The sequence below is a fragment of the Pseudochaenichthys georgianus genome, chromosome 14 (assembly GCF_902827115.2).
Source record: "Pseudochaenichthys georgianus chromosome 14, fPseGeo1.2, whole genome shotgun sequence".
Classification (NCBI taxonomy): Eukaryota; Metazoa; Chordata; class Actinopteri; order Perciformes; family Channichthyidae; genus Pseudochaenichthys; species Pseudochaenichthys georgianus.
This window is the reverse complement of record NC_047516.1, coordinates 14,802,696-14,824,518: the sequence shown is the minus strand read 5'-3', so window position 1 is coordinate 14,824,518 and position 21,823 is coordinate 14,802,696. Positions and strand designations below refer to the sequence as shown.

General features: G+C 42.4%; 1 protein-coding gene across 3 annotated transcripts; it reads right to left on the bottom strand.

The window, feature by feature from the left end:
* Window positions 1–211: 211 nt before the first annotated feature.
* Window positions 212–21,613, bottom strand: LOC117458715 (proto-oncogene DBL). 3 transcript variants are annotated; one of them, XM_034099343.2, is made up of 26 exons: window positions 21,499–21,613; window positions 19,431–19,565; window positions 19,098–19,214; window positions 18,432–18,581; window positions 18,217–18,341; window positions 17,914–18,028; window positions 17,711–17,830; window positions 15,917–16,108; window positions 15,177–15,368; window positions 14,926–15,100; window positions 14,503–14,591; window positions 14,157–14,257; window positions 13,594–13,660; window positions 13,330–13,445; window positions 13,135–13,204; window positions 12,954–13,046; window positions 12,684–12,776; window positions 11,351–11,476; window positions 7,500–7,715; window positions 7,226–7,318; window positions 6,863–6,941; window positions 6,572–6,611; window positions 4,629–4,801; window positions 3,932–4,047; window positions 2,959–3,071; window positions 212–2,853 (listed from the first exon to the last, which is right to left on the bottom strand). In XM_034099343.2, exons 1-26 carry the CDS (start codon window positions 21,547–21,549, stop codon window positions 2,772–2,774), a joined length of 3,039 nt encoding a protein of 1,012 aa, XP_033955234.1. In that variant the 5' UTR covers window positions 21,550–21,613; the 3' UTR covers window positions 212–2,771. The 3 variants fall into 3 exon arrangements, with proteins under 3 accessions (XP_033955234.1, XP_033955235.1, XP_033955236.1); XM_034099344.2 differs by having other exon boundaries at window positions 4,629–4,726; XM_034099345.1 differs by lacking the exons at window positions 212–2,853; window positions 2,959–3,071; window positions 3,932–4,047; window positions 4,629–4,801 and adding an exon at window positions 5,100–5,558.
* Window positions 21,614–21,823: the final 210 nt, after the last annotated feature.

Here is a 21,823-nt window from a genome sequence, read left to right as displayed (position 1 = left end):
AAATTATATTGGTAAAATATATATATATTTTTTAAAGTTAATATTTCTTTTTTCTCACAGCAGATATTATAAAAACCAGAAAACCACGGTGTAATTAACTGTGTGGTTAACTAATGCTCACTAACATTTCAGTTAAAGTGCCGCCCTGGTTTAAACTGTCATTGGGATCATAACGTTGTATGCTGTCCTGTGCAACTTATCTAATATCAGAGTTAGGGAGATGTCAATCAAGCTCACCCTGTACACCCCAACAGGAGGGATAAACAAGCCTGCATACACTTTATGAATCTGCCTAAACTATGCAGTGAAGGAATCACACCAGTCAGGTTGAATCAAATCAAATGATCCTGTGCTTATATTTGGGAAAATAATCATATGCATTATAATACAAGCTTTCACAGATTCAAAAATATCTAATATATAACAGCAGTTCATGTACTGTGCAAATACATTTTACAGCCTGACCATTAAGCATGTTGTCTGATGTTACAGTACAGCCTCTGTTAGGTGGATTTCAATTAATTTAAACACGGTGAAATGTTACCCATATAGCCTATGAGTTTCATCAGTCTCACCTTAAAAGACAGTTGGGCACTTACTATCAAGTGACTTATGGGTGTTAACTACAGTGAAAAAGAATCTTATTTGAGGGATTTTCTAAGTCCAGAGATGCAGGAAATACTGCATTAATCTGATGTAGCTTTTGTCACTTGATAGATGAGAACTGTCTAATAAAAGTTTCACCATTAAGACACCTAATGTCCAACACTGTGTTTAACATGTAAAATTTAGATTTGTACTATTTACATATTCACAACTAGGAGAAACGCTTACGTAACTAAATACTTTTATCCATCATTTAACCTCAGCACATATGGCGGTAAAGTGGCAGTGTTTTCATTACCACTTTGCATTGCAGAGGAAATCTGGCTGGACAGTTTTAAAGGTCTTATTAAATCAGCTTCCCAGATGAAACATCAGTCATGTATCACAACACAATGTCCGTAAAACATCAGCTGGCAATTATAACTACTCTAGTTACAACCGAACCCAGAGCACAGTTCCCTTGTTGTTGTGAAATAACAGCGTAGGCAAAAATAAAGCAGTAGGCATTTGCAGTGATTTGTTCATGCAGAGCAGCAAACAAACAGGAACATAAACTGCGTCTTCCCAGTGGAGCACGACAGCTGCACAGAAGAGAAGGACGATGCGCATTTCACCAAAGAGATGCAGAAATATCATCAGAAATCAATCCTACATAAGTACTGCAGTGCTTTCCTCAGACTCAGATTATTCCTCTTGAGGGCTGACAGAGTGCTGCAGAAGATACTTTGTTATGGCTTCAGTAGACCTTTTTTCAGGAGACATTTTCACTTGTATTGTCTTAGCAGGAGAAACACAAGTGGAATTAAAAACATGAATGAGGCCCCATGCACCAGACCAAGGCATACAATGCCAATGTTATTAATTAAATCTGCACTTTTACTGCTATGACATGTTGATGGATATCTATAAAGAGTATTCAATGACTTTTTCACATTTACATCCTTAACCAACACCACTTAGTGGCAAAACAAACCCATGACGGCTGCTATGAATGATGAGACTTTGACTGAGTACTGTTGAATATTGTTTTCTTGCTTTGTTTTTTGTTTTCTGAGGCCTGATACTCGAGTCAAATGTAATTAAAGTCAGATCCACTTGTGTCTTATCGTGGCAGTGATAACCTGTTAATGTACGCATTCAAACACTTTTTCTTTTACCAGCTGTATTCACCTTGCAGGTGCAGCTATGTGGCTTTTATCCTGGATAAAGTGTTTAAGTCATGGATGTTTAAAGTTTAACGTCTTCATATTTGTCTAATATTAAAGTTCACTTTTCATTTAGGAAGTATGACATGCTGCGCTGTCAGTGCGCTTCTCCATGTTTGTGATTGGTCGAATGCTCCAAATACCACCCCTTTCATGCGCACCTAACTAGATAGGGCACGGCTGGCTTGAGTTAACGAGTTGATAACCAGCGTCGTAGGACCACTTAGCGAGAGCGCGTTTGTTTTGGATTAGGTAAACCGGGTAACTCAAACATATCCAGGTTAGGTTGAACCAGCTTCGTCGTACAGGCCTCAGATGTGTGAACGCAACAACAACAACAACCAGATGCTAAATGGCTGCGCTAAGAGGTTGAGTAACCATGATCTGCATACAGGGGCGGACTGGCCATTGGGAATACCGGGAGTTTCTCCTCCCAGTCCGCCCCTGTCTGCATACACTAGTGATGTAGCCGGCTACTGTTTGAAAGAAAGACAGAGTTAGATTTCTTTGAAAACTGACACCACAAGGTAAAGCTACTTTCCATAACTGACAGTGTTGTACAAAAAGAAGCCACAATCACTAGCTGGGCTATTTGGCACGTGAACATTACAATTTCTATCATATTTTATAAGAAAATAGAAATGATAAAACCTGAAGTCTCCAACATAAATCCATTCTGTACATATGAATATTTCTAAGTTTTAATCCAAATGATCTACAGCTTGAACAGAAAAATAAATACATATGTCCCACGTATGTGCTTTGCATTGTTTTGCACAGTCTTCTGAGGTCACTTCTGTGGTTTACACCCTTCTGTAGTGAAAGTGTCACAGTAGTTTGAAGAGTGAAATGCAGATGATGTGCTTCGATCTGATGATCTCCGCAGAGTCGGACGCCCCCTTCTGGTCAGGAAGTTGTTATTCTGTGTGTGTGTCCTATATCCTCTATTCTGATTGGCACTCAGCAGGTTTCTCCCAGAATCCTGTGCAGGTCCTCAGGTAAAACACGCCCTTCTTCCTTACGACTTATATTCCTCACCATCCTATGATTACACACACATTAACACAGACGCATGAAATTTTAACATAAGTTCAATACTTTCAACTCCAGGCTGAATCAACATTATTGAAACAAACAGCTTATTTACCACATTCCCGACATTTCCTCGTGCAGCAGCTGGATTACGTCACCGCAGTTGAAGATGATGTCATCAGTGCTGGCCATGCTGCTCTCTACCAGGACCCGGTACCTGCCCGCCACCTGGGGCAAGAAAAGGAAAAGTAAAAGGCAGGAGAACGTTGCATTTTCAATACATTTCTACTTGCACAACAGCCCTAAATCTTCTTTAATAGATTGATGGAAAGACAGATATATTGACTGTGGATACACAGACAGAAGGCAGATGGCCAATCAACAGGCACTTTTTGTCCAATTGAGTATTAGATTGATGCTCGGTTCCAGACAAAGTTGTAATTTCAGGTTGTAAGTTCCAACTGACAGACCTCCAAGCATTTCAGGTGCAATCTTAACTGGTAAACATAAAACTGTGCAGCCTTCTTACATTTACATAAGAAACAGACAGGGAAAAACTACGGCACTTTAACATGTAAACTTTTCCAAATATTCCATTCACCAGCCTAACAAAAAAACACATCGTACCCTCCCCTTGAATAGTAGAATTTATATAATTTACAATGTGTGCTTACATATGTGCTGCAGTTGTTGTGAAATCATAAAAAACGTGCTTCATGTCGGCGAAGATGGATTAATTTGCAAGTAGGAACTCTGGCTTTGTGTTGCTTTCCATTGTACTTGTTTGGAATTTTTTGAGGTACGAGCTTTAATGCCGTCATCCCAGAATTATTTCTGTTGAGTTTTGGTCTATGTGATTGCCCACCAACATTATCATCTGTATAAGGTTGCCTATGCTAGAGGACTCACATCATCCAGTTAAGAGAGCACTCACATGGTATACTTCCGTTTGCCTCCAATGACACCTATTGTCGTCTCTTTAATGGCACCTATTGTCGTCTCGGTGCTGATACAGCTTCAAGGCTTCATAAAGGCCCCTAAACATAACCTCTACAGTACCCCTTGTGCCATGAGAAGTAAACTCTCACCAGAGGGGAAGGCTGATCCTCCTCATCTGAGTCTGACAGGTTGGAGAGGTCTGTAGCGGCCCCCCAGTCCTCCAGGCCCTCACAGATCGCCACGGTGTGAGCAGGAACAGGCCAGGCTGCAGGCGGAGAGAAAACTGAGACTACTACAAAAGGTAATATTACACTTTTTAATCACTAATACTCCATGATCCACTGTGGAAATGATACCGAAACACAGGGGATTATGAAAACTACTCAAATATTTATAAACCATTAGGCTTGTTTGAAGTCATGTGTGCAGCCATTCAATCGAAGTGAGATCATTTTCATAGTGGTGTCATTGGACAGTTGCAGTGCTAAATATAGATACTCGATTGCCTGTAAAAATCCAATATAGTCTTTTCTTTTTATTAATTGCCATCAAAGGATTAATTTGACATGATTCTGTGTTTAAGTTTTTTTATTATTTTATGCATCATATATTTAACTCCTAAGTGTGTTTTCTGTCAGAACAATGGAACAACTTCCAGAACAAAGTCAAGTTAAAAGTTAAGATACATTAGCTAAGATCTGGCTAAAGAATAACCGACATCAAATGGAGTCTTTACCACAAATGTTTTCTTGCATTTTTCAAAAGAAATTGTGTGAATTAATGACTGTAAAGACAAATATGATAAGAAGTGAATAGTTTGTGTTCTGCTTTGTCTCAGCGACTCACTGCGTCGAGGTGAATTGACCACTGGCTCAGAGTGGGCGGGGCTTGTGTCAATAGACTCCTCCCCTCGAGTCCTGTGGGAGTGGCTTGTTGTCGAGGAGCTGTTAGGAACAGGGAGACACGCTGAGCAGCCTCCAACCGATGCTCCGCCCCACGACACACACATCACTGATGCACTAAACCCCATCACCATGGGAACAAGACACGACCACAACAAACAAAAACAAACAACAACAACAACATTCACGGTGTCACGAAACGGGCTCATCCACATTCTGTAAATTAAAACAGCATTCCTGTAAATCCACAGTCACATATATTTCAGCGTCTGATTTCAAAAGATGTTTGAGTTTATAATCCAAATATCAATTATATCAGAGATCACTGCAATATATGGAAATATTAAAGTACACAATAATCTGAACACACACAGGCCTTGATTTACCAGCATCTGCAAATAACCCAGTGTGGCTTTAAGTCTTGGATGGGTGCAGTTTTTTCCAATATATTCCAACATATGAAAGAAATATTAAGATATTTAAAAGTTACTTTGTATAAGTACGTTAAAGCTTCCCATTTGGTAAATAAAGTAGAAACACTTAAATTACTTGCAGATGCTACATGACCTACACCTTCACAAATCATTCAACCATTCTCATTATATGATCCTCCATCTCATAGTAAGAATCACAAACACCACAAAACATCTCAGAATATGATTATCCCATGCTCACATACTTTGACATTTAAACTGTGCATCCTTGTGAATACATCTACTTCAAGGATAATGCTAGCTAATATTTTATATAGTCAACAAGCCCCATTTAAAGACCCAAACCAACAATGTGTTAGTGTCCGAATGAAGAAAATTAGTAAGAGACTTACATCACATTTCCTCTAAAAACGAACGCTGTAGTTGTGGTTGAAGGTTACCTTAACATCAGAAACAGTTTGGGACTATTTTCAGCTGCAGAATAATACACATATGCTCTGCTAGTATTTACAGCAGCAGGACAGTGTATGTGAAATGTACTAAATAATAAATATAGTATTATTCGTAGTGATGAAGTCAACCAGTGATGTGTTTTTAATTGTTTTTGTGTTATACCATGGTCTTAAAAGATTTGACCCACAATAAACTTTGTGCAAAAGTTAATAATCCTCCTTAATGAGCAAACTGGTTGTTCATTGTGAAGCTCGGGACTCAACCATTCATTGAAAGTATAACATGCTCTCATGCTATCAGTCAACCCAATATTGGTACCCCCCCTCACCCCCTGTTAAGTTAAAGTGTTGACAGTATCCTAGAGAACCAGTGGTTTTAATGGCTAACAAACATTTGAATAACAACTGCAGAATCTACGAGAACCTCTAATGGTGTTCCAAACATTTTCACTGACCTAAACTTTGGCCACTGTCTCTATAGATACCCTTAACATCTAAAAAGTAACCCTATTGAGTACCTGCTGGAACATTTAAGGACTGTTTAAGATGCCCAATGAGGTATTTACTGCCCTCATGCAGGGTTGAGGTAAGCTCTTGGTTCTGTGCATGGCGCTCTCCATGGAGCTGGAATTCATCAGCATGGAGAGCGCCACAGACAGGGTTAGAGCCATCTGCAGGACTTGGCATCATAGTCATGTTTACCAGTTCTCCAGGGTAATGACAAAAATGCTAAGCGAACCACAAATACACACACTGCTCACATACAAACGTGTTCATTAAGTCAACAACCTGCATATATAACCATGATGTTTTGTTGTAAAACAAAGTTAGGGTGGCTTGTGGGTGAAATTAAATGGGTTTTTGAATCATCATAAACACTAGCTGAGAGAAACCTTTTCTTAGTGTATTACGTTTAAATTGGTATCTGAATGTAATTGGACCGCATCACAAGGTCATAAACAGACACAGAGGAAGATAGGGAGGTTATGCAAGAGAATCACCTGTCAGAGAGAGGGTTGTCTGAAAGTGTAAGAGCCTCATCTGAGAAAAGGAACAAGGGACACGTTGAATAATCCAAAAAACAAGCATGATTATATTGCAAGACCTTAATAAGAACATACATATCTGATATCTCTATGGGAAACATGTGAGATGTTGAAAATAGATGTACTGTTCTATTTTACTTGTAAACATGAACGAATATGAGATTAATCCAAGATAAATAATAATAAAATCAGGCTTTTTGATGAAAGACGTAGAGGCAGCAAATAAAATATAACAGTAATAGAAACCTTGGCGATTTTTCTGCTGGTTGGTGAGAATTTTTCGAATCTCCGTCAGCCAGGCAACTTTGATCTCCAGTGTGGGAGCCTACACACACACACACACACACACACACACACACACACACACACACACACACACACACACACACACACACACACACACACACACACACACACACACACACACACACACACACACACACACACACACACACACACACACACACACACACACACACACACACACACACACACACACACACACACAGCAAGGACCACAACATGAGAAGTTTGCTTGAACGAGCTAAAGGTACAGACACTAAAAGACTGCAAATAAGTTAGAGATCAGATAGTAAGAGATTGACATACCTGAACAATGTACACCACTTCTCTGCCGCTGTACCAGATTTCAAATTTCTTCACATCTCCTTTCACATTTTCTGTGATTCCCACTGAACTCATCTGAAGAAAGAGAGAAAAGTATTTACATTTCAACCACGCCCAACAGCAATACAAAATACAATACAGCAGAAAAAATGTATATCGTACATTTTTTATTTATTCCAGGAAGGCTGAAGTGGAATGCATTAGATGTCACCACATGTATCTAAAAAAGTCACATATGAATATGATATGTTCTCACTCTGAGGCAGGACTTGAAGCTGTAGTAGGGTGTCCTGTCTTGATTGTCCTCGTCTCTGCGCTTGCAGAAGAGCAGGGCGAGCTCGTACAGGAAGAGGTGTCTCTGCATGGGTTTGAACCGGGCCAGCTCCTTCATGCGCACCGCCGCCCTCTTATGGCTGATCCACACGCTGAAGCCCCCCTGCAGCACCACCCGGCCCAGCTGGCTGAGATCGGCCTGAGACACACAGACAGGGGACAGACAGACAGATAGGGGACAACTGCAGTAAAATTAAAGGTCCCCTATTATACTGTTTTACATTATTTTATTATAGGTCTCAGATATATACAAAACATGTCTCGAAATACCAAACAGATTGTGCATTGTAGCATCACACGATCCCCTCTGTTTCAGCCCTGTTTCAAAAGTGCTGATTCTCTGTCTGTTATTTTAGATGGAAATAAGGAGCCACTCCCCATGCCCCTCTGATGCCCCTTTCACACCAGCGCCTTTTCAGCTCCGGCTCGGAGCTAGAGCCTGAAAAGCGCCGGGTTTTCCTGTTCACACCGGAGCTGCGCCGGCTCTTAGCTCCGGAATCCGCTTCATTTCCAGCTCCAAAAAATTGTCGGTCCAGAGGCAAGAGCTTTGGAGCTAAGAGGTGGCGTCGCTTACGTCTCTCTTACGTCGAGGCGTGCAGGAAACTAAACCCACCTCCCATGGGTCGACTGTTATGCCTGCCTACAAGCAGTAGTGCCTATAAACACACTTTATAAAGTCAGGCAACACTAACCAGGCTTCGTGTGATTCTGTTTATTTGTGCCTTACTTTGACCATCCGTTCGCTGTTATCGATCATTGTGGAGAGAGGCAGACGTGTTGTTTTGTATTATTGCAGCTATCGGATGCAAGTAGTCAGTTTAGCTTCGGTTGCTATGCTAACATCACCCGTTTTATACCAGAGAAACTTTCATAACAGCGTTGTGATACCAAACAGTGTCAATTCAGACTGACACACATTCACTTAGGCTAAGGGGAACTGGGGATATGCATCAGCTGCTTGTGTGAGTCGGACAGTGAATACTTTAGAGCGGCCGCTGCAGTGGGAGCTAACCGGGAGCTAACGGGAGAATAAACTCCCGTGTAAGAGCAGCCAATACTGCAGCGGTCGGTAAATGCTGCAGAAACACATTAATAAACAATGAACCACGGCACTCTGGAGCAAAGTATAAGGTTGGAGAAGTCGTTATTCAATTTATTCTGGCTTCGTGTGATTAAAAGCAACACGATCATCGACCCGACGCAGTTGTTGTTGTTGTTGTGAGCTACCGTTGGGGGGCAAATCAGCGATGTAAACGGTGACATCATGACGCAGCAAGGGCAGCTCTGGGGCGCCAGTGGGCGGTGTGCACAGAGCGGGAGCTGAAAAGGGAAACCGGAGCTGAACCAGAAAAGCTCCCGCTCGGAGCTAGAAACTGAAAAGCGCTGGTGTGAAAGCCGCATGAGAGATATTTGGTTAAAAAGAACACGATGGTGCTCGAGGAGGAGATTCAGGTGATAAGGTGGGGGGGGGGGGGGTTACCTTGGTTGGTTATTGGCTAATGGTTACACAAGCCAAAACATCGTAATCATAAAGTGGCCAAAATCTGATCAGCTCAATTTCAGACGGGTTTTTATATAAAAGGATCAGGAGAAAAAGTGAGCAAATATTTTTTCCTTAAACCTTCAGAATCTCTTTACACAGAGGGGACACATATGTATGTATAAAAGACATGAAGTGGATTTTGCATAATAGTTCACCTTTAATGGATATGGACTCAGTGTTTCCCACAGAATTTGATTCTATTTTTTTTTCCCCCAGCAGGAAAAACCAAAGGCCCCTTAACCTATGCCCACGCATCCACCACCCCCTCAAATAACAAAATACATGCGAGTTCATGGCAGACAACGTTCTTGTTGCTCTGTGTTGCGTTGTTAATGAGTGAGACCAGGGGGGTATACTACGAAGCAGGATTTTCGCTTAGCCGGCTAAATTCAGGGGAAACTCCGGCTTTCCGGTCCTACGAAGTTGGTTCTCTTTTTAGCAGGCTAGATCTCCATGGTAATATATGCTAAGCAGCTAACCTGGTCGGGACCAGGTTAGGTTGCAGGCTAAGAGCTCAACTCAGTGAAAGCACCGCCTGCTGACCAATCAGAGCTCAGTGTGCGGAGTTTAAAGCAATCAAGTCATATTACAGGAGAAAAGAAAAGACGTTGCCGTTGCCGTTCCTGCCGTTGCAGGAAAGACGGCCGGCAAAAATCACCGACTGTGTGAACGTGAACATGAATAGAATATCACCTCCATCTTCAGAGCAATCTGACTATTATAACATTAGCGTTAAGAAAGCTTACTTACATATCGGCCACAACATAAGTACCCGGATCAGAGTACATTAAGTACAGTCCGCGGCATATCACTTCATAATGTATCATATATCTCCTTATCTGAGTCAGCTGAGCCGTATCTGGCCGTGCAACACTCACAGTGTCACATACTGTATGCAGAAGTATTATTTTAAGCAACACATAAGTTGACGAAACACTCGAGACAAATGTAATTAAAGTCAGATCGTGTTTTAGACAGGGCAGTGATATCATAAACCTGTTAATGTATGCATTCAAACACTTTTTCTTTTTCCAGCTGTATTCACCTTGCAGGTGCAGCTATGTGGCTTTTATCCTGGATAAAGTGTTTAAGTCATGGATGTTTAAAGTTTAACTTCTTCATTTTTGACTAGTATTAAAGTTCACTTTTCATTCAGGAAGTATGACGCTGCGCTGTCAGTGCGCTTCTCCATGTTTGTGATTGGTCGAATGCTCCAAATACCACCCCTTTCATGTGAACGCGCACCTAACTAGATAGGACACGGCTGGCTTGAGCGATCCACTTGATAACCAGCGTCGTAGTACAGTTTAGCGAGAGCGCGTATGTTTTGGATTAGGCCAACCGGCTAACTCAAACATATCCAGGTTAGGTTGAACCAGGTTCGTAGTATAGGCCCCAGGGCTGCCCCTGGCCAACTTGTGGCCCCCTCACAAAGCGGCATAATAAGCGCATATATCCGCATAAGCGTATAAAGGTGCGCCGCATTTGCGCTTCAGATGAAGCCCCCTCCGCGAGGTGAGGCCCCCTATGCGAGGTGAGACACACTGGAGTTGAGGATCTGTGGGGTTTATTCTGCCAAAAATATAATTTACAATTTAGGTATTTAGCAGACGCCTTATTCCAAAGCGACTTACAATTACAGGGACATTCTCCCCGGAGTAACTAAGGGCTCACTAGTGGTGGTGTTCCAGGCGGGATTTGAACTCGCAACCTTCCGATCTTTAGCCCATCTCACTATCCATTAGAGTTTAGACCACCAAAAAAATGTTAAACGTTGAAGAAAACAATAGAAAAATTAAATGTAAATTTTTTTTTTTTAGATCTATTTGTGGCTGACGATTATTTAATTGTGGCGGCCCACCACAAATGAATCAATGTATGGGAAACACTGGGACTATAGGCTATTAATCAACATGATTCAATGCAATTCATGCCATACTTTTTTAGGTGCAGGTATGCAAAACTCTTGTACAAACTCATATCAATCATATAAAGCAACAATTGAGCTTAGATAATACCAATTAAAGCCATTTAATTAGATTTTTCAAGAACGTTTTGAGTGTAATTTATGCCTGAGGTAGTAGAAAACAGAAGTCAATGAGAAATGTGGTTATAGATATTAAATGAGGATTGAACCGTTTTATATTGAAGCATAATGGTGTGTCATAAATCTTGCATCCGCTGACATAAACATCCACTCCATCTGATCTATTGATTTGAGTGGTTGGTACCTGATATCCAGTGATGGCGATCTGATGCATGGAGTCGTTGACAGACTTCAGCAGCTCCAGCATGGAGTCCAGAGCCTCCTGCAGCTCACAGCGGTACAGATCCTCCGTGCAGTGCTTCAGCAGCTCCTGAAACACCACAGAGACACAGGATGACAAGTCAGTGTATATACTTGATCTAATCTGTCTATGTTGACATTTCCTCTGTGCCTGTTTAAGACCTCTACTTGTATCCCACCTATTTGATCCAGAGTGAAAAATCTCCATGACCATTGGATGGACTGCCATAATAATAATAATAGCTTGGATTTATATAGCGCCTTTCAAGGGACCCAAGGTCGCTTTACAAGTAATAGGGAAAAAACAAACATAACAAAACAAAAGTCAGACAGACAAAACAACAGATCGATTTAGGGGCCGAAAGCCTTGGCAAACAGATGGGACTTGAGGGCCCTTTTGAAGGCGTCAAGTGTGGGGATGTTTCGAATCTCCGCAGGGAGAGCGTTCCAGAGGGTGGGGGCTGCCACATTGAAGGCTCTGTCCCCGAAGGTTCTCAGTTTGGTGCGGGGGGTGGTGAGCAGGCCAGAGTCTGAGGACCGCAGGTTCCGGGGTGGGGCATGTGGGTGTAGGATGTCCGATAGGTACTGGGGGGAAAGGGCATGGAGGGACTTGTAGGTAAGGAGGAGGACTTTGTAGGATATGCGGGACTTGACCGGCAACCAGTGTAGGTGGATGAGGGTGGGAGTGATATGCTGCCACGGCTTTGTGTGTGTGAGGACCCTAGCAGCACAGTTTTGATGACATGACATTCAATTCACTCATTCATGTCCTCCTTAACATTCAATGTGATAACTTTGATTGATTCCTTTACTTTTCCTCTAGTGCCATTATCAGGTCAAAGGTCAAACAAAGGTTGTAAACATGTTAGCTTTTAGCAAGCATGATAGTCAACGTATAGTAGTTAGTCCTCATGTAGTGTCTCTACTGTAGGCTATTTTTATTATATGTACAGCACTTTGGCTCGACCAAAAATCGTTTATAAATGTGATATATAAATAAAACTTGATTTGATTTGATTTGATGAAATAATTTGGACCACATGCCAAATGAAACATCTTTGTAAATCCCTGAATAAAGAAATAAACCATATTTATAACAAGCAAATAATTAACCCTAGTAGCAGCAAAGATGTAGGGCAGTGCAAAACATCTTAGCTGCGTTTTAAGAGATACTATTTTTCAACAAGGCAGAAAAACCTTCATTGTTTGGGAAAACCACATCTCTGAAACATGCATGGTGTGTCTTTCCATCACTGACTGACTCAGATGAACAGAACCTTGAGGAGCAGCTGGTACTTGGCGAGGCGCTGGACTGGTTTCAGGAGGTAAGAGTCCAGACCCAGCTTGTGGTCTAGCTTCTTCTGGCACTCCTGCAGAGAAAGAGGGAGAGAAGAAGAGGGATGGGGGAGGGAGATAGAGATTTGTACACGGCGTAATTGGAAAACATCATTGAATTCTAAAAATCGTAACAGGTTGACTTGCATCCAGTCAATATGAGAGAATGACCGGATAATTGATTATAAATAATATATATGGTGTGTAAGTACCTTGAAGAAGGTTGAATCAGAGCATTGTCTCCATAGCAACTCGGAGCGTGGCTTGTTTTGGCAGTAACGCTGGTACACCTGGAACTTCTTTTTCTGCTCACACACACATCATTTACGATTAAAAGTGGTATGGCGTATCACTTCACATGAAGTTCCTCTGTTGATCCTAATTTGTCCTCACCCGTTGCAGGAAGCAAGCCCCCACCCTCTCTGGTGTCTCCATGCAACTCTGCAGATCCTGGAGGAAGATCCTAAACGGAGAGGAAAAGGGAAGGAAATTGGATTCTCATGAAAACACTGAAAGGACAAGTCTGTGACAGCTTGTTTGTGTACATGTGTGTGTTTGTGAGTTTGTGTGTGTCTGTGTCTGTCATGCCTGCTGTGGAACTGGTAAATCTCTGGCATGTTGCCGAATAGAACGTCCTTCTGGCTGCGCAGAGCTGAAGGAAGAAGATTAGACATGGATGGGTCCTCCATTTCTGCTCTGTAGCCCTGAGGAGAGGAGAGGAGAGGAGATGAGAGGAGAGGAGAGGAGAGGAGAGGAGAGGAGAGGAGAGGAGAGGAGAGGAGAGGAGAGGGAAAACTTGACAGGAAAAGGGGAAATTCAAAATGCCATAAGAGTAATCTGAAATAAACTCACCAGAAGGACAGAGAGCAGCTCGTCCACATAGATCCTCTCTGTAGCGATCAGCTCCTTCATTACATGGCTGGAAAGAGTTAAAAAGAGAGGATTTAGAAAAAAACGTAAATGCAAAGCTAAAGAAAATACTAAATGCTGTGAAGTTGGCACGAAAAGGCTTTTACGTGCTTCTGTCGGCAGATGAATACCGTATAGACCACAGAAGCGGTGCCAGTTGGGACACTGCCCGCATAACTTTTGGAGTCTGGCGCTGCAGACAGATCTTTTTGACTGTTTCTCCTACGCCTCAGACAGGTTTTGTTTTTTTACAGTTTTTCTAACACAATACTAAACAACTGTTTTTACAGCTGTTGTTTGGTTTCAATATGTATTTAGCGCTCTGATTTTGCTATGGGAGTGCACTGATTTAAAAAAATGTATTCTCTAATTTTGAAACAGTATCCCATGATGCGTGCCTTGAAATGATGCCCCCTTCAGAAAAGCATTGTGCAGCCCATATAGTATACAGACAGTGCCACATTAGAGTCTCGACTTTAAGAACAATAATGTGTCAGATTGCGTACCGTGTGACCTGCTCTGGATTGTCTTCTGCCTCTGAATCTGTTTCTGTTGTGGAGCCATACAAACAGCTGCGGTTGCCTTGAAAATCATGCATTACCTCGATCTGAAAACACAGACAAGACACTTAGTTGGAGTCTTCGACACATTTGTAAGAGCCCTGTCACTAAACCCAGGAGGAAGATTCATTAGGTATTTCATCATTAACCAGAGTACCATGTCATTGGACAAATTGAAATATTGACCCTATGATGGCATTACATAGAAAAGGGAAATTATAACAATTAATCTCAAGGAGGAATGTCTGCACAAATTTCACACCAATCTTACATTAAGTTTAAAAACACACACCTTGCGTTGGTTGTTGTTCTTTCTCGCCGCTCGTTTGCCAGGTAGCAGATCAAAGGAGAACTTGGAGTTCAGGACGTTAAAGTCTACACCTGTGGAAACAGACAAATACAACTTGTAGTGAGAGTCAGCATCATGTACTGTTGCACTGTATCGTGGTTACAACATCTGTCCACAGGCAGACGGATAGACAGAAATATGACACCTTGCAAATGACATAGTACATCCTCTGTGGTAGTTTCCCATAGTGTAGCAGTTCTGAGAGTAAATGTGGGTCATGATGACAAACACACGGACTCAAAGGTTTAAACAATAGCAGTGTTGCTGTATTGACACAGTGGACAGAATTTGAACCTTGAAAACAAATCCACACCACAGAAACAACAGCTATGGGAAGACATAAAGGACCTTTGGAGGGGATTATACCATGTTTTGGGGAGAAGAGGGGTGACTTGCAGCGCTGCGAGGTATGTTCGGGCCTCGGGGCCACCAGCTGAATGGGTCTGATTTGTACATCGGCCAGCTTCTTCAGACACTGCTCTCTGTTTCTGATCATGGACTGCATCGAGTTCAGTTTCTCTGCCACCATGGAAATTTGGGACTAGAAAGAAAGAGGTACAGTTTGAGGGGAGTTGTGGATAATGTTGTGTGTTTGTGATCAGTATGGTGAGGGTTACCTGCAGCTGTGGGGTGAGTATGGCTTCCAGCTCCAGGCTGACGATGTCCTGATTGTTCTTCAGTGCAGACGGCGCCCTCTCCTGGTGATAGGTGAGGTACTGCAGCGCCTCCTGAGCCCCCTCCCGGGTTTGGAACCTGTCCACCATCTGACTCGCCAGAAGATAGGCACCCTCGTCACACCACCGAAGGGCCTGGAAACAAACACACAAACATAGGACACAACACAAGATACACATTTTGCAAACACATTATACATGTTATTTATGTAATAGCAACAAAGAACAAAAAGGAGACTCACATGTGGAAATTGTTCTTTTTTAATGTTTGCCCTTCTACTTTTGTCAAGGTTATATATCAAAACAAACATATAGATTACACAAATAGTGGTTAATGATTAAACTACAGATCATTACTAACTAGGACACAACACAAGATACACATTTTGCAAACACATTAAATGTTATTTATGTGATAGCAACAAATAACAAAAAGGAGACTCACATGTGGAAATTGTCCTTTTTAAATGTTTGCCCTTTTATTTTTTTTAAATGTTATATATAAAAACAAACATATAGCTTACACAAATAGTGGTTAATGATGATTAAACTTATATGGAAAAAAGAGGGAGTAGAGAATGCAAAGACCAGAAAAAGTTAATCAAACATATATAATTAGTACATACTGCTATGTTTATATGTGTAAGTCTTTGAGTGTGTGTGAGTCATGTCAGCCTTTTTACCCCTTCAAGGCGGAGCAGCAGGTCTTGTGCTCTGGTGAGCGAGGCCCTCTTGATGCGTACGGCAGCAGTGATGAGGTCACAGCGATGCCGCAGCTCGTTGCAGCGCTGGACAATGAGCGCCAGGGCGTAATGGTGGTTGGCCGCCAACTGGTGGCCATGCAGGATCAACACCTGGGCACGAGCCATCTCCTCCTGAGCCACAGACAAACACATCAAGGTTTAAACTCAATTCATTTCCACACTTCCCACACATCAAAAATATTTTGTTTCCTTATGTGAGAACACAAAGGTGGATAGCAAATATATCAAATATCAAATCGAGCCTCAACTACTGTGTGCTATTTGACTCAAGGGGCAAAAGTGAAGCCAATATTTAAAGGTCCCATGTCATGCTTTTCCGGTTATTACCCATCCCCTTGTGTGTTATGAAGCTTTTTCTTCATGTAAACGGTCTGCAGAGTCATAAACCCTCAAAGTACACCCTGTAGCGAGTAAAACTCTTAACACAGAAAATACCTGTCTATGCTGCCCCAGAACGCCTCGTTGGAGATTTTTCTTTTTCCATTTTTTTCTTCCTGAGTATAGTGATGTAACGATACCCAGGTCCAAATGGACCAATCCGCACTCACAGCCTGGCTGTGAGTGTGTGTGTGTGTGTGTGTGTGTGTGTGTGTGTGTGTGTGTGTGTGTGTGTGTGTGTGTGTGTGTGTGTGTGTGTGTGTGTGTGTGTGTGTGTGTGTGTTCTCAGGCCGAGTTCCGCTGTGTCTCGCAGACCCCATGCAGCCACCAGGAAACGACAGCAGTAATCCAGAATCCAGCTCACACTGTCCGCTCCTCGAGCCTCGAGCAGCGAGCCCCGCAACGTCCCGCCAACACGGCACCCAGACCCCACGCAGCATTTACACCTGTTTGTCATTACTGGTGTCATTTTCTGGTTGCTAACAAACGCCATTGTAACACGTAATCACTGATGTCCGCTGTAACAGTGGTGGACTCATCAGAACAGAGTGGGCGAGTTGACCAATCAGAACACAGTGGGCTCATAGGGAGGGGGGGGGGGGGGCAGGAGCTCCAACAAGCCATTTAGGACAGAGAGTGAATACACATACGATACAGAGATGCTGTATGAGAAACCAATGTGATTTTGGAACAATGTAAATCTATTCTAGTAGACCTCAACAATGGAACTATGATCAGTAGAAATGGCCATGTCATGGGACCTTTAAGTTCTTTAAACCTGCACTGTTTCTATTGGCCAGCAGGGGGGTGACACCACTGCTTGCAAAATAAATCAGACAGTATAGAAGTCAATGAAAAAATGACCTTACTTCTAATAGATTTTATAACCTTATCAAACATTTTGCTTTATGGATTATTAATTCCATCGCTAGTTTAATCTTCTTCAATACAGCATGATGTTCCTTTTTTACATTATAGTCCCATTTAGAAAAATGCAATTAAAACAGTGTATGCTTTAGAGAAGGGATACCTATAAATTGATATGTCACCACCATGGTATTGTCCAGTTTTTGGAGCTTTCTGTGGTTTTTTTACAGTGTATTTACAGTTCATAAAGGTTAGTTATATTATATTAGTAGATGTAGTTTCTTCAGGTGTCACTTGTCAAAAACAACAGCATGGCCAAAATGTAAGGCTGAGGCTTTAAAAAGTAAAATATCTGTAATAAGACAAACTCTGTAGGGGGAGCTTTTCTGCAGACAGACCAGCTTCATTTTCTTCTACTTGACACCAAAAACTCTAACTGTGAGCATGTTGTGTGACTTTGTTTGTGACCTGAGCGTTTGCGTCCAGTATCTCCAGGTCCATCAGCAGCTGCTCTGTCTGAACCACATTTGTTCCCACAGAGTCAATGTCCGCCTCTTTGGCAGTGATCCTCTCCAGCAACTCCTCCATCTACACACAAACACACACACAATTAATCATCACATCATGTAACATAGACTCAGAGCTAATGTGACAGACACCAATCATCACACCTGCTGGAACCTCATTTCATAGTGCAGCAGCTGGAGGTACTGCTGTAGCTTCAGGTGGTGTTTCTCAAAGAAGCCATCAAACGCCTCCTCCATGTCTCTGAGCTGAGCCAGGAGCCTTAAACACACACAATACACACATTCACACAAGCTTCCTCAAAGGTTTAATAAGATGTTGATGTCAAGCTGAGAATATGGCTCATAAAACCCTTTCATCTTTTCATCCTTCTCCCAGTACGTCTTCTATTTACCAACTTGTTTTTATGTCCAAGTAAGTTCTCTACTGCAGATGTCTGCATGCTGCACCTTTGAACAGTGTCCATGTCTGATTTTAAGTCCCTCTCCTCCTCTACATCTCTCTTTGAGGCTTTGACCGTCTCCAGGTTTGACAGCAGCAGCCGTCCTTCTTTCAGCACGCTCCGGATATCGTCCTGAATATGACAAACCAAAAGATAATAAATAAAAAAAATAGATGGAGAAATCAAATACAAACACTGCTAGACACAAAGAGAGGAGCAAACCTTCATCTGCCGGTATCGGTGTGTGTGTGAGTGCAGCAGGAACTCGATGGCATTAGCTTCATCTGGAAGGTTGGTTTCAGAAAGCTCTGCGCCAAAACCCTGAAGATGCTGGGCGATCTTCTTCACTGTCACTGCAAAGGTCTCAATGGCCTGAAGACACACACATTTTCACACATAAAACACAACAAAAATATTATAAAAATTATGATTTGTTATGTTTTTCAAAGGGGCTCTATTATGCTAATTTCCAGGTTCATATTTGTATTTTGTGCCTCAACTATGACATGTTTACATGCCTTTCACCCTCTGTCTTTAACAAGTACCTAGTCTGCTCTGATTGGTTAGCTGGTCGGCTCTGTTGGTCCTATTGGTTGTTCCGATCCTATCACGCACAATATGTTGGAGCGCTAGCCAATAGAAGCGTGAGTGTTACATAGTGATGTCATGATGTTACTGGAGTAAACAAAGGAGTCCAATTGCAGACTATTTACATGCAACAAAAACTATTTAACACATTACTGGAAAGGGAATGCCCCCAAAAGCCTAATAGGGGCCCTTTAATTATTAAAAAGTGTGAAAACATAGCTATGAAATCGCTTGACATTCTTAATATTCAAAAGCAACATGCCAAGCTCTGGTGGATAGACGAGCATCAGAAGTGTGTACCTGACGGAGGAGGACCCAGTCACTTTGGCAGTACTCCACTTTTGCAGTGAAGTCTGATGTCAGGTGGTGTTCATCGATGTAGCGTAGCAGGTCACCAACAGAACGTAACATCACCACCTAAATACACAAAAACACAAAGCATCCAATTAAATAACAGCGTTTTGCATGTAGTAAGCAAATAGAAGAGAAAAGATATCCAAATGGACAGAAAGAGTGTGTGTAGTGTGGAGCAGATACCATCGTGCTGCACCAGATATGGAAAGTACATGTAAAAACGTAAAATAAAAATGTGTCCCCACCACTATTTTTCTCAGTTTCTAACTCCCCTCTCACCGGCATCTTTAACAGGAAGTCATCCTGGCTGAAGCGGAAGCCGAGGTCAGTGCTTGAAGACGGACTGGGGGCGGAGCTTAACAAACCGCTGGGGCCGAGCACCAAGACCAGATGCAGATTTCCTGGAAATGAGGTCTAAAAGAGGAAGATACGGTGATATTATTCTATTCTTATACACACTTACTAGACAAGGGAACAAAATATAAGGAAAGGGTAATTATTTCTGTCATGCTAACAATGTGGTAAACTGGCTTTGGTGTATTTCAACTCCAGCCTATCCCTGGATTAGTGCACAGGAGTACAGGAAGAGAGGAGTCAGTCAGAAGCTTTGACAGCTGGATGGTGTTAGTCGTGCAGTCTAGCAAAGCTCAACACAGCATCAGCATCTCTCTGTGTCAGTCTGGGGAGTCTGTCGGCCCCTACAGCACTTCAGCAGGTCTGACAGTCAGCTCTTCAGATTGATGGCTGTTTCCTCACTCTTTCTCATTATAAACTGCTTTGCATGCTCTCACCTTCCCTTCTCTGTACACACATGGAGCTTTAATGTTAAAACTCAATTACCTAAACTTTCTTTCAGGATGTCATATGGTCTTTTCCTGCTTGAATGGGTCAAAATACATTTAGTTTAGTATTTATTTATATCTGTTTTTGTTCACTTTTCTCTCTCTTCATGACTCTGTCCTTATTTTCTTGTAGCAGGTAACTTCCTAATTGGAAATGTAGCAAAAGTAGCTGAAATACACTTTTGCATTTGCTTTTCTCATCTGTATTAAGCAGTAGCCGAGGGATTAAAAGTAATTCGAGATTTTTTTGGCTTCCAGTTGAATAACACAAGACTGCAGTGCTAACCATTGAGCAGAGAACTAATCCTGCAATCTTCCCCTTGTGATAACTTTTTTCTCACATGCTTGCCATCTTTTACACATACCATCCTCTCCTCTTCTCCAAAAAAACCTGCTCACCTTACATTTGTCTCCACAGTTTTTGCACATATCTAATAGTCTGAGAAAGTATTAACCACGAGGAAGACTTTTGCATTTCAAATACAGCTCTGTATGTGTTAAAGGTATTGCTTTTCCTATTTTCACAGCTTTAATGCATACACCGTCATCTGATAAAACAAACAAGAGGCTCTGTCCTGAGATATTTTTCTCTCACCTCTAAGGCTTGTGAGTTTGTATCCACTCACAAACAATGCTAGATCTTATTTTAAACACAGATGGCAGTAGCACAGGAAACAGCTTTCTGTATGCAGGTGTGTTGTAATCATCGTAAGGAGACCTTTAAACCAGAAACTGCTGACCTCAGACTAAATACAAACTGCTTTCCCTCCCACTCACATCCAGTAGTCCTTTCTACACACACTGCACTAGCAAGTGAACAGTCATCCAGGTGTCTGTATAAACCTGGATATGCACTCAAATATCAGCCATGGTGAATGTTATTGGATGATCGCAGACTTGTTAGGACATCTGCATTCCACAACTACATTTAGGAGTGTGGGCATCAAGCATTTCACACATAGGCCGGTCCCAAATCTGTTATAATATAAAAAGCTGCATGTTGAAAGCACTACACAGTTAGACTGCAGTAAAGGTACTAAAGACTCTTGCTGTTCTACACAGTTCACACACACACACACACACACACACACACACACACACACACACACACACACACACACACACACACGCACACACACACACACACAGTTCACACACAGTTCACACACAGTTCACACACACGCACACACACACACACACACACACACGCACACGCACACGCACACGCACACACACACACACACACACACACACATACACACACGATACACGTTTGTCATTGGCCTGTCCTGCTGCCCTGCACAGACTCTTAACATTGACCAGCCATCTGAATAAGAGCAGTCTCTTCACTTTAATGCATTTTTAAATATCTAATGCAGTTTGCAGAGCACATCCCAACCTCTGTGTCGCAGTACTAAACTGTCCTAAGAACAGCCCCCCCTCTCTCCCTGCTGCAGTATCCTCTCCGCCCCGGTTGAAGCCTCCCTCCTCCCGGCACAACTTACCGCGGCCCGGCGCAGACGGGGGAAGCCCCACATCGGGTTGGACTCTGCCATGGCTCTCCGCTCTTCCCGGTTCTGTCCCGGTTCTCTCCCGGCCCGGGAAGTCTGCAGCGGGACGTGGTAGGTGTCGGGAGCGAGCAACTGCAGCGATGGCACGGTAACACACACTGCGGTGTCTGCAGCAGATGCACTTCAGCTCCGGATGATGGGGTGTGTTTCACCTACCTGACGTCAAAGCCAAAATAAGTTTCCCGCTCCTCACACGTCCCTCTTATTTGTAGTGAAAGCTGAATACTGAAGGATGATTTCATTCGACTATTATACGCGT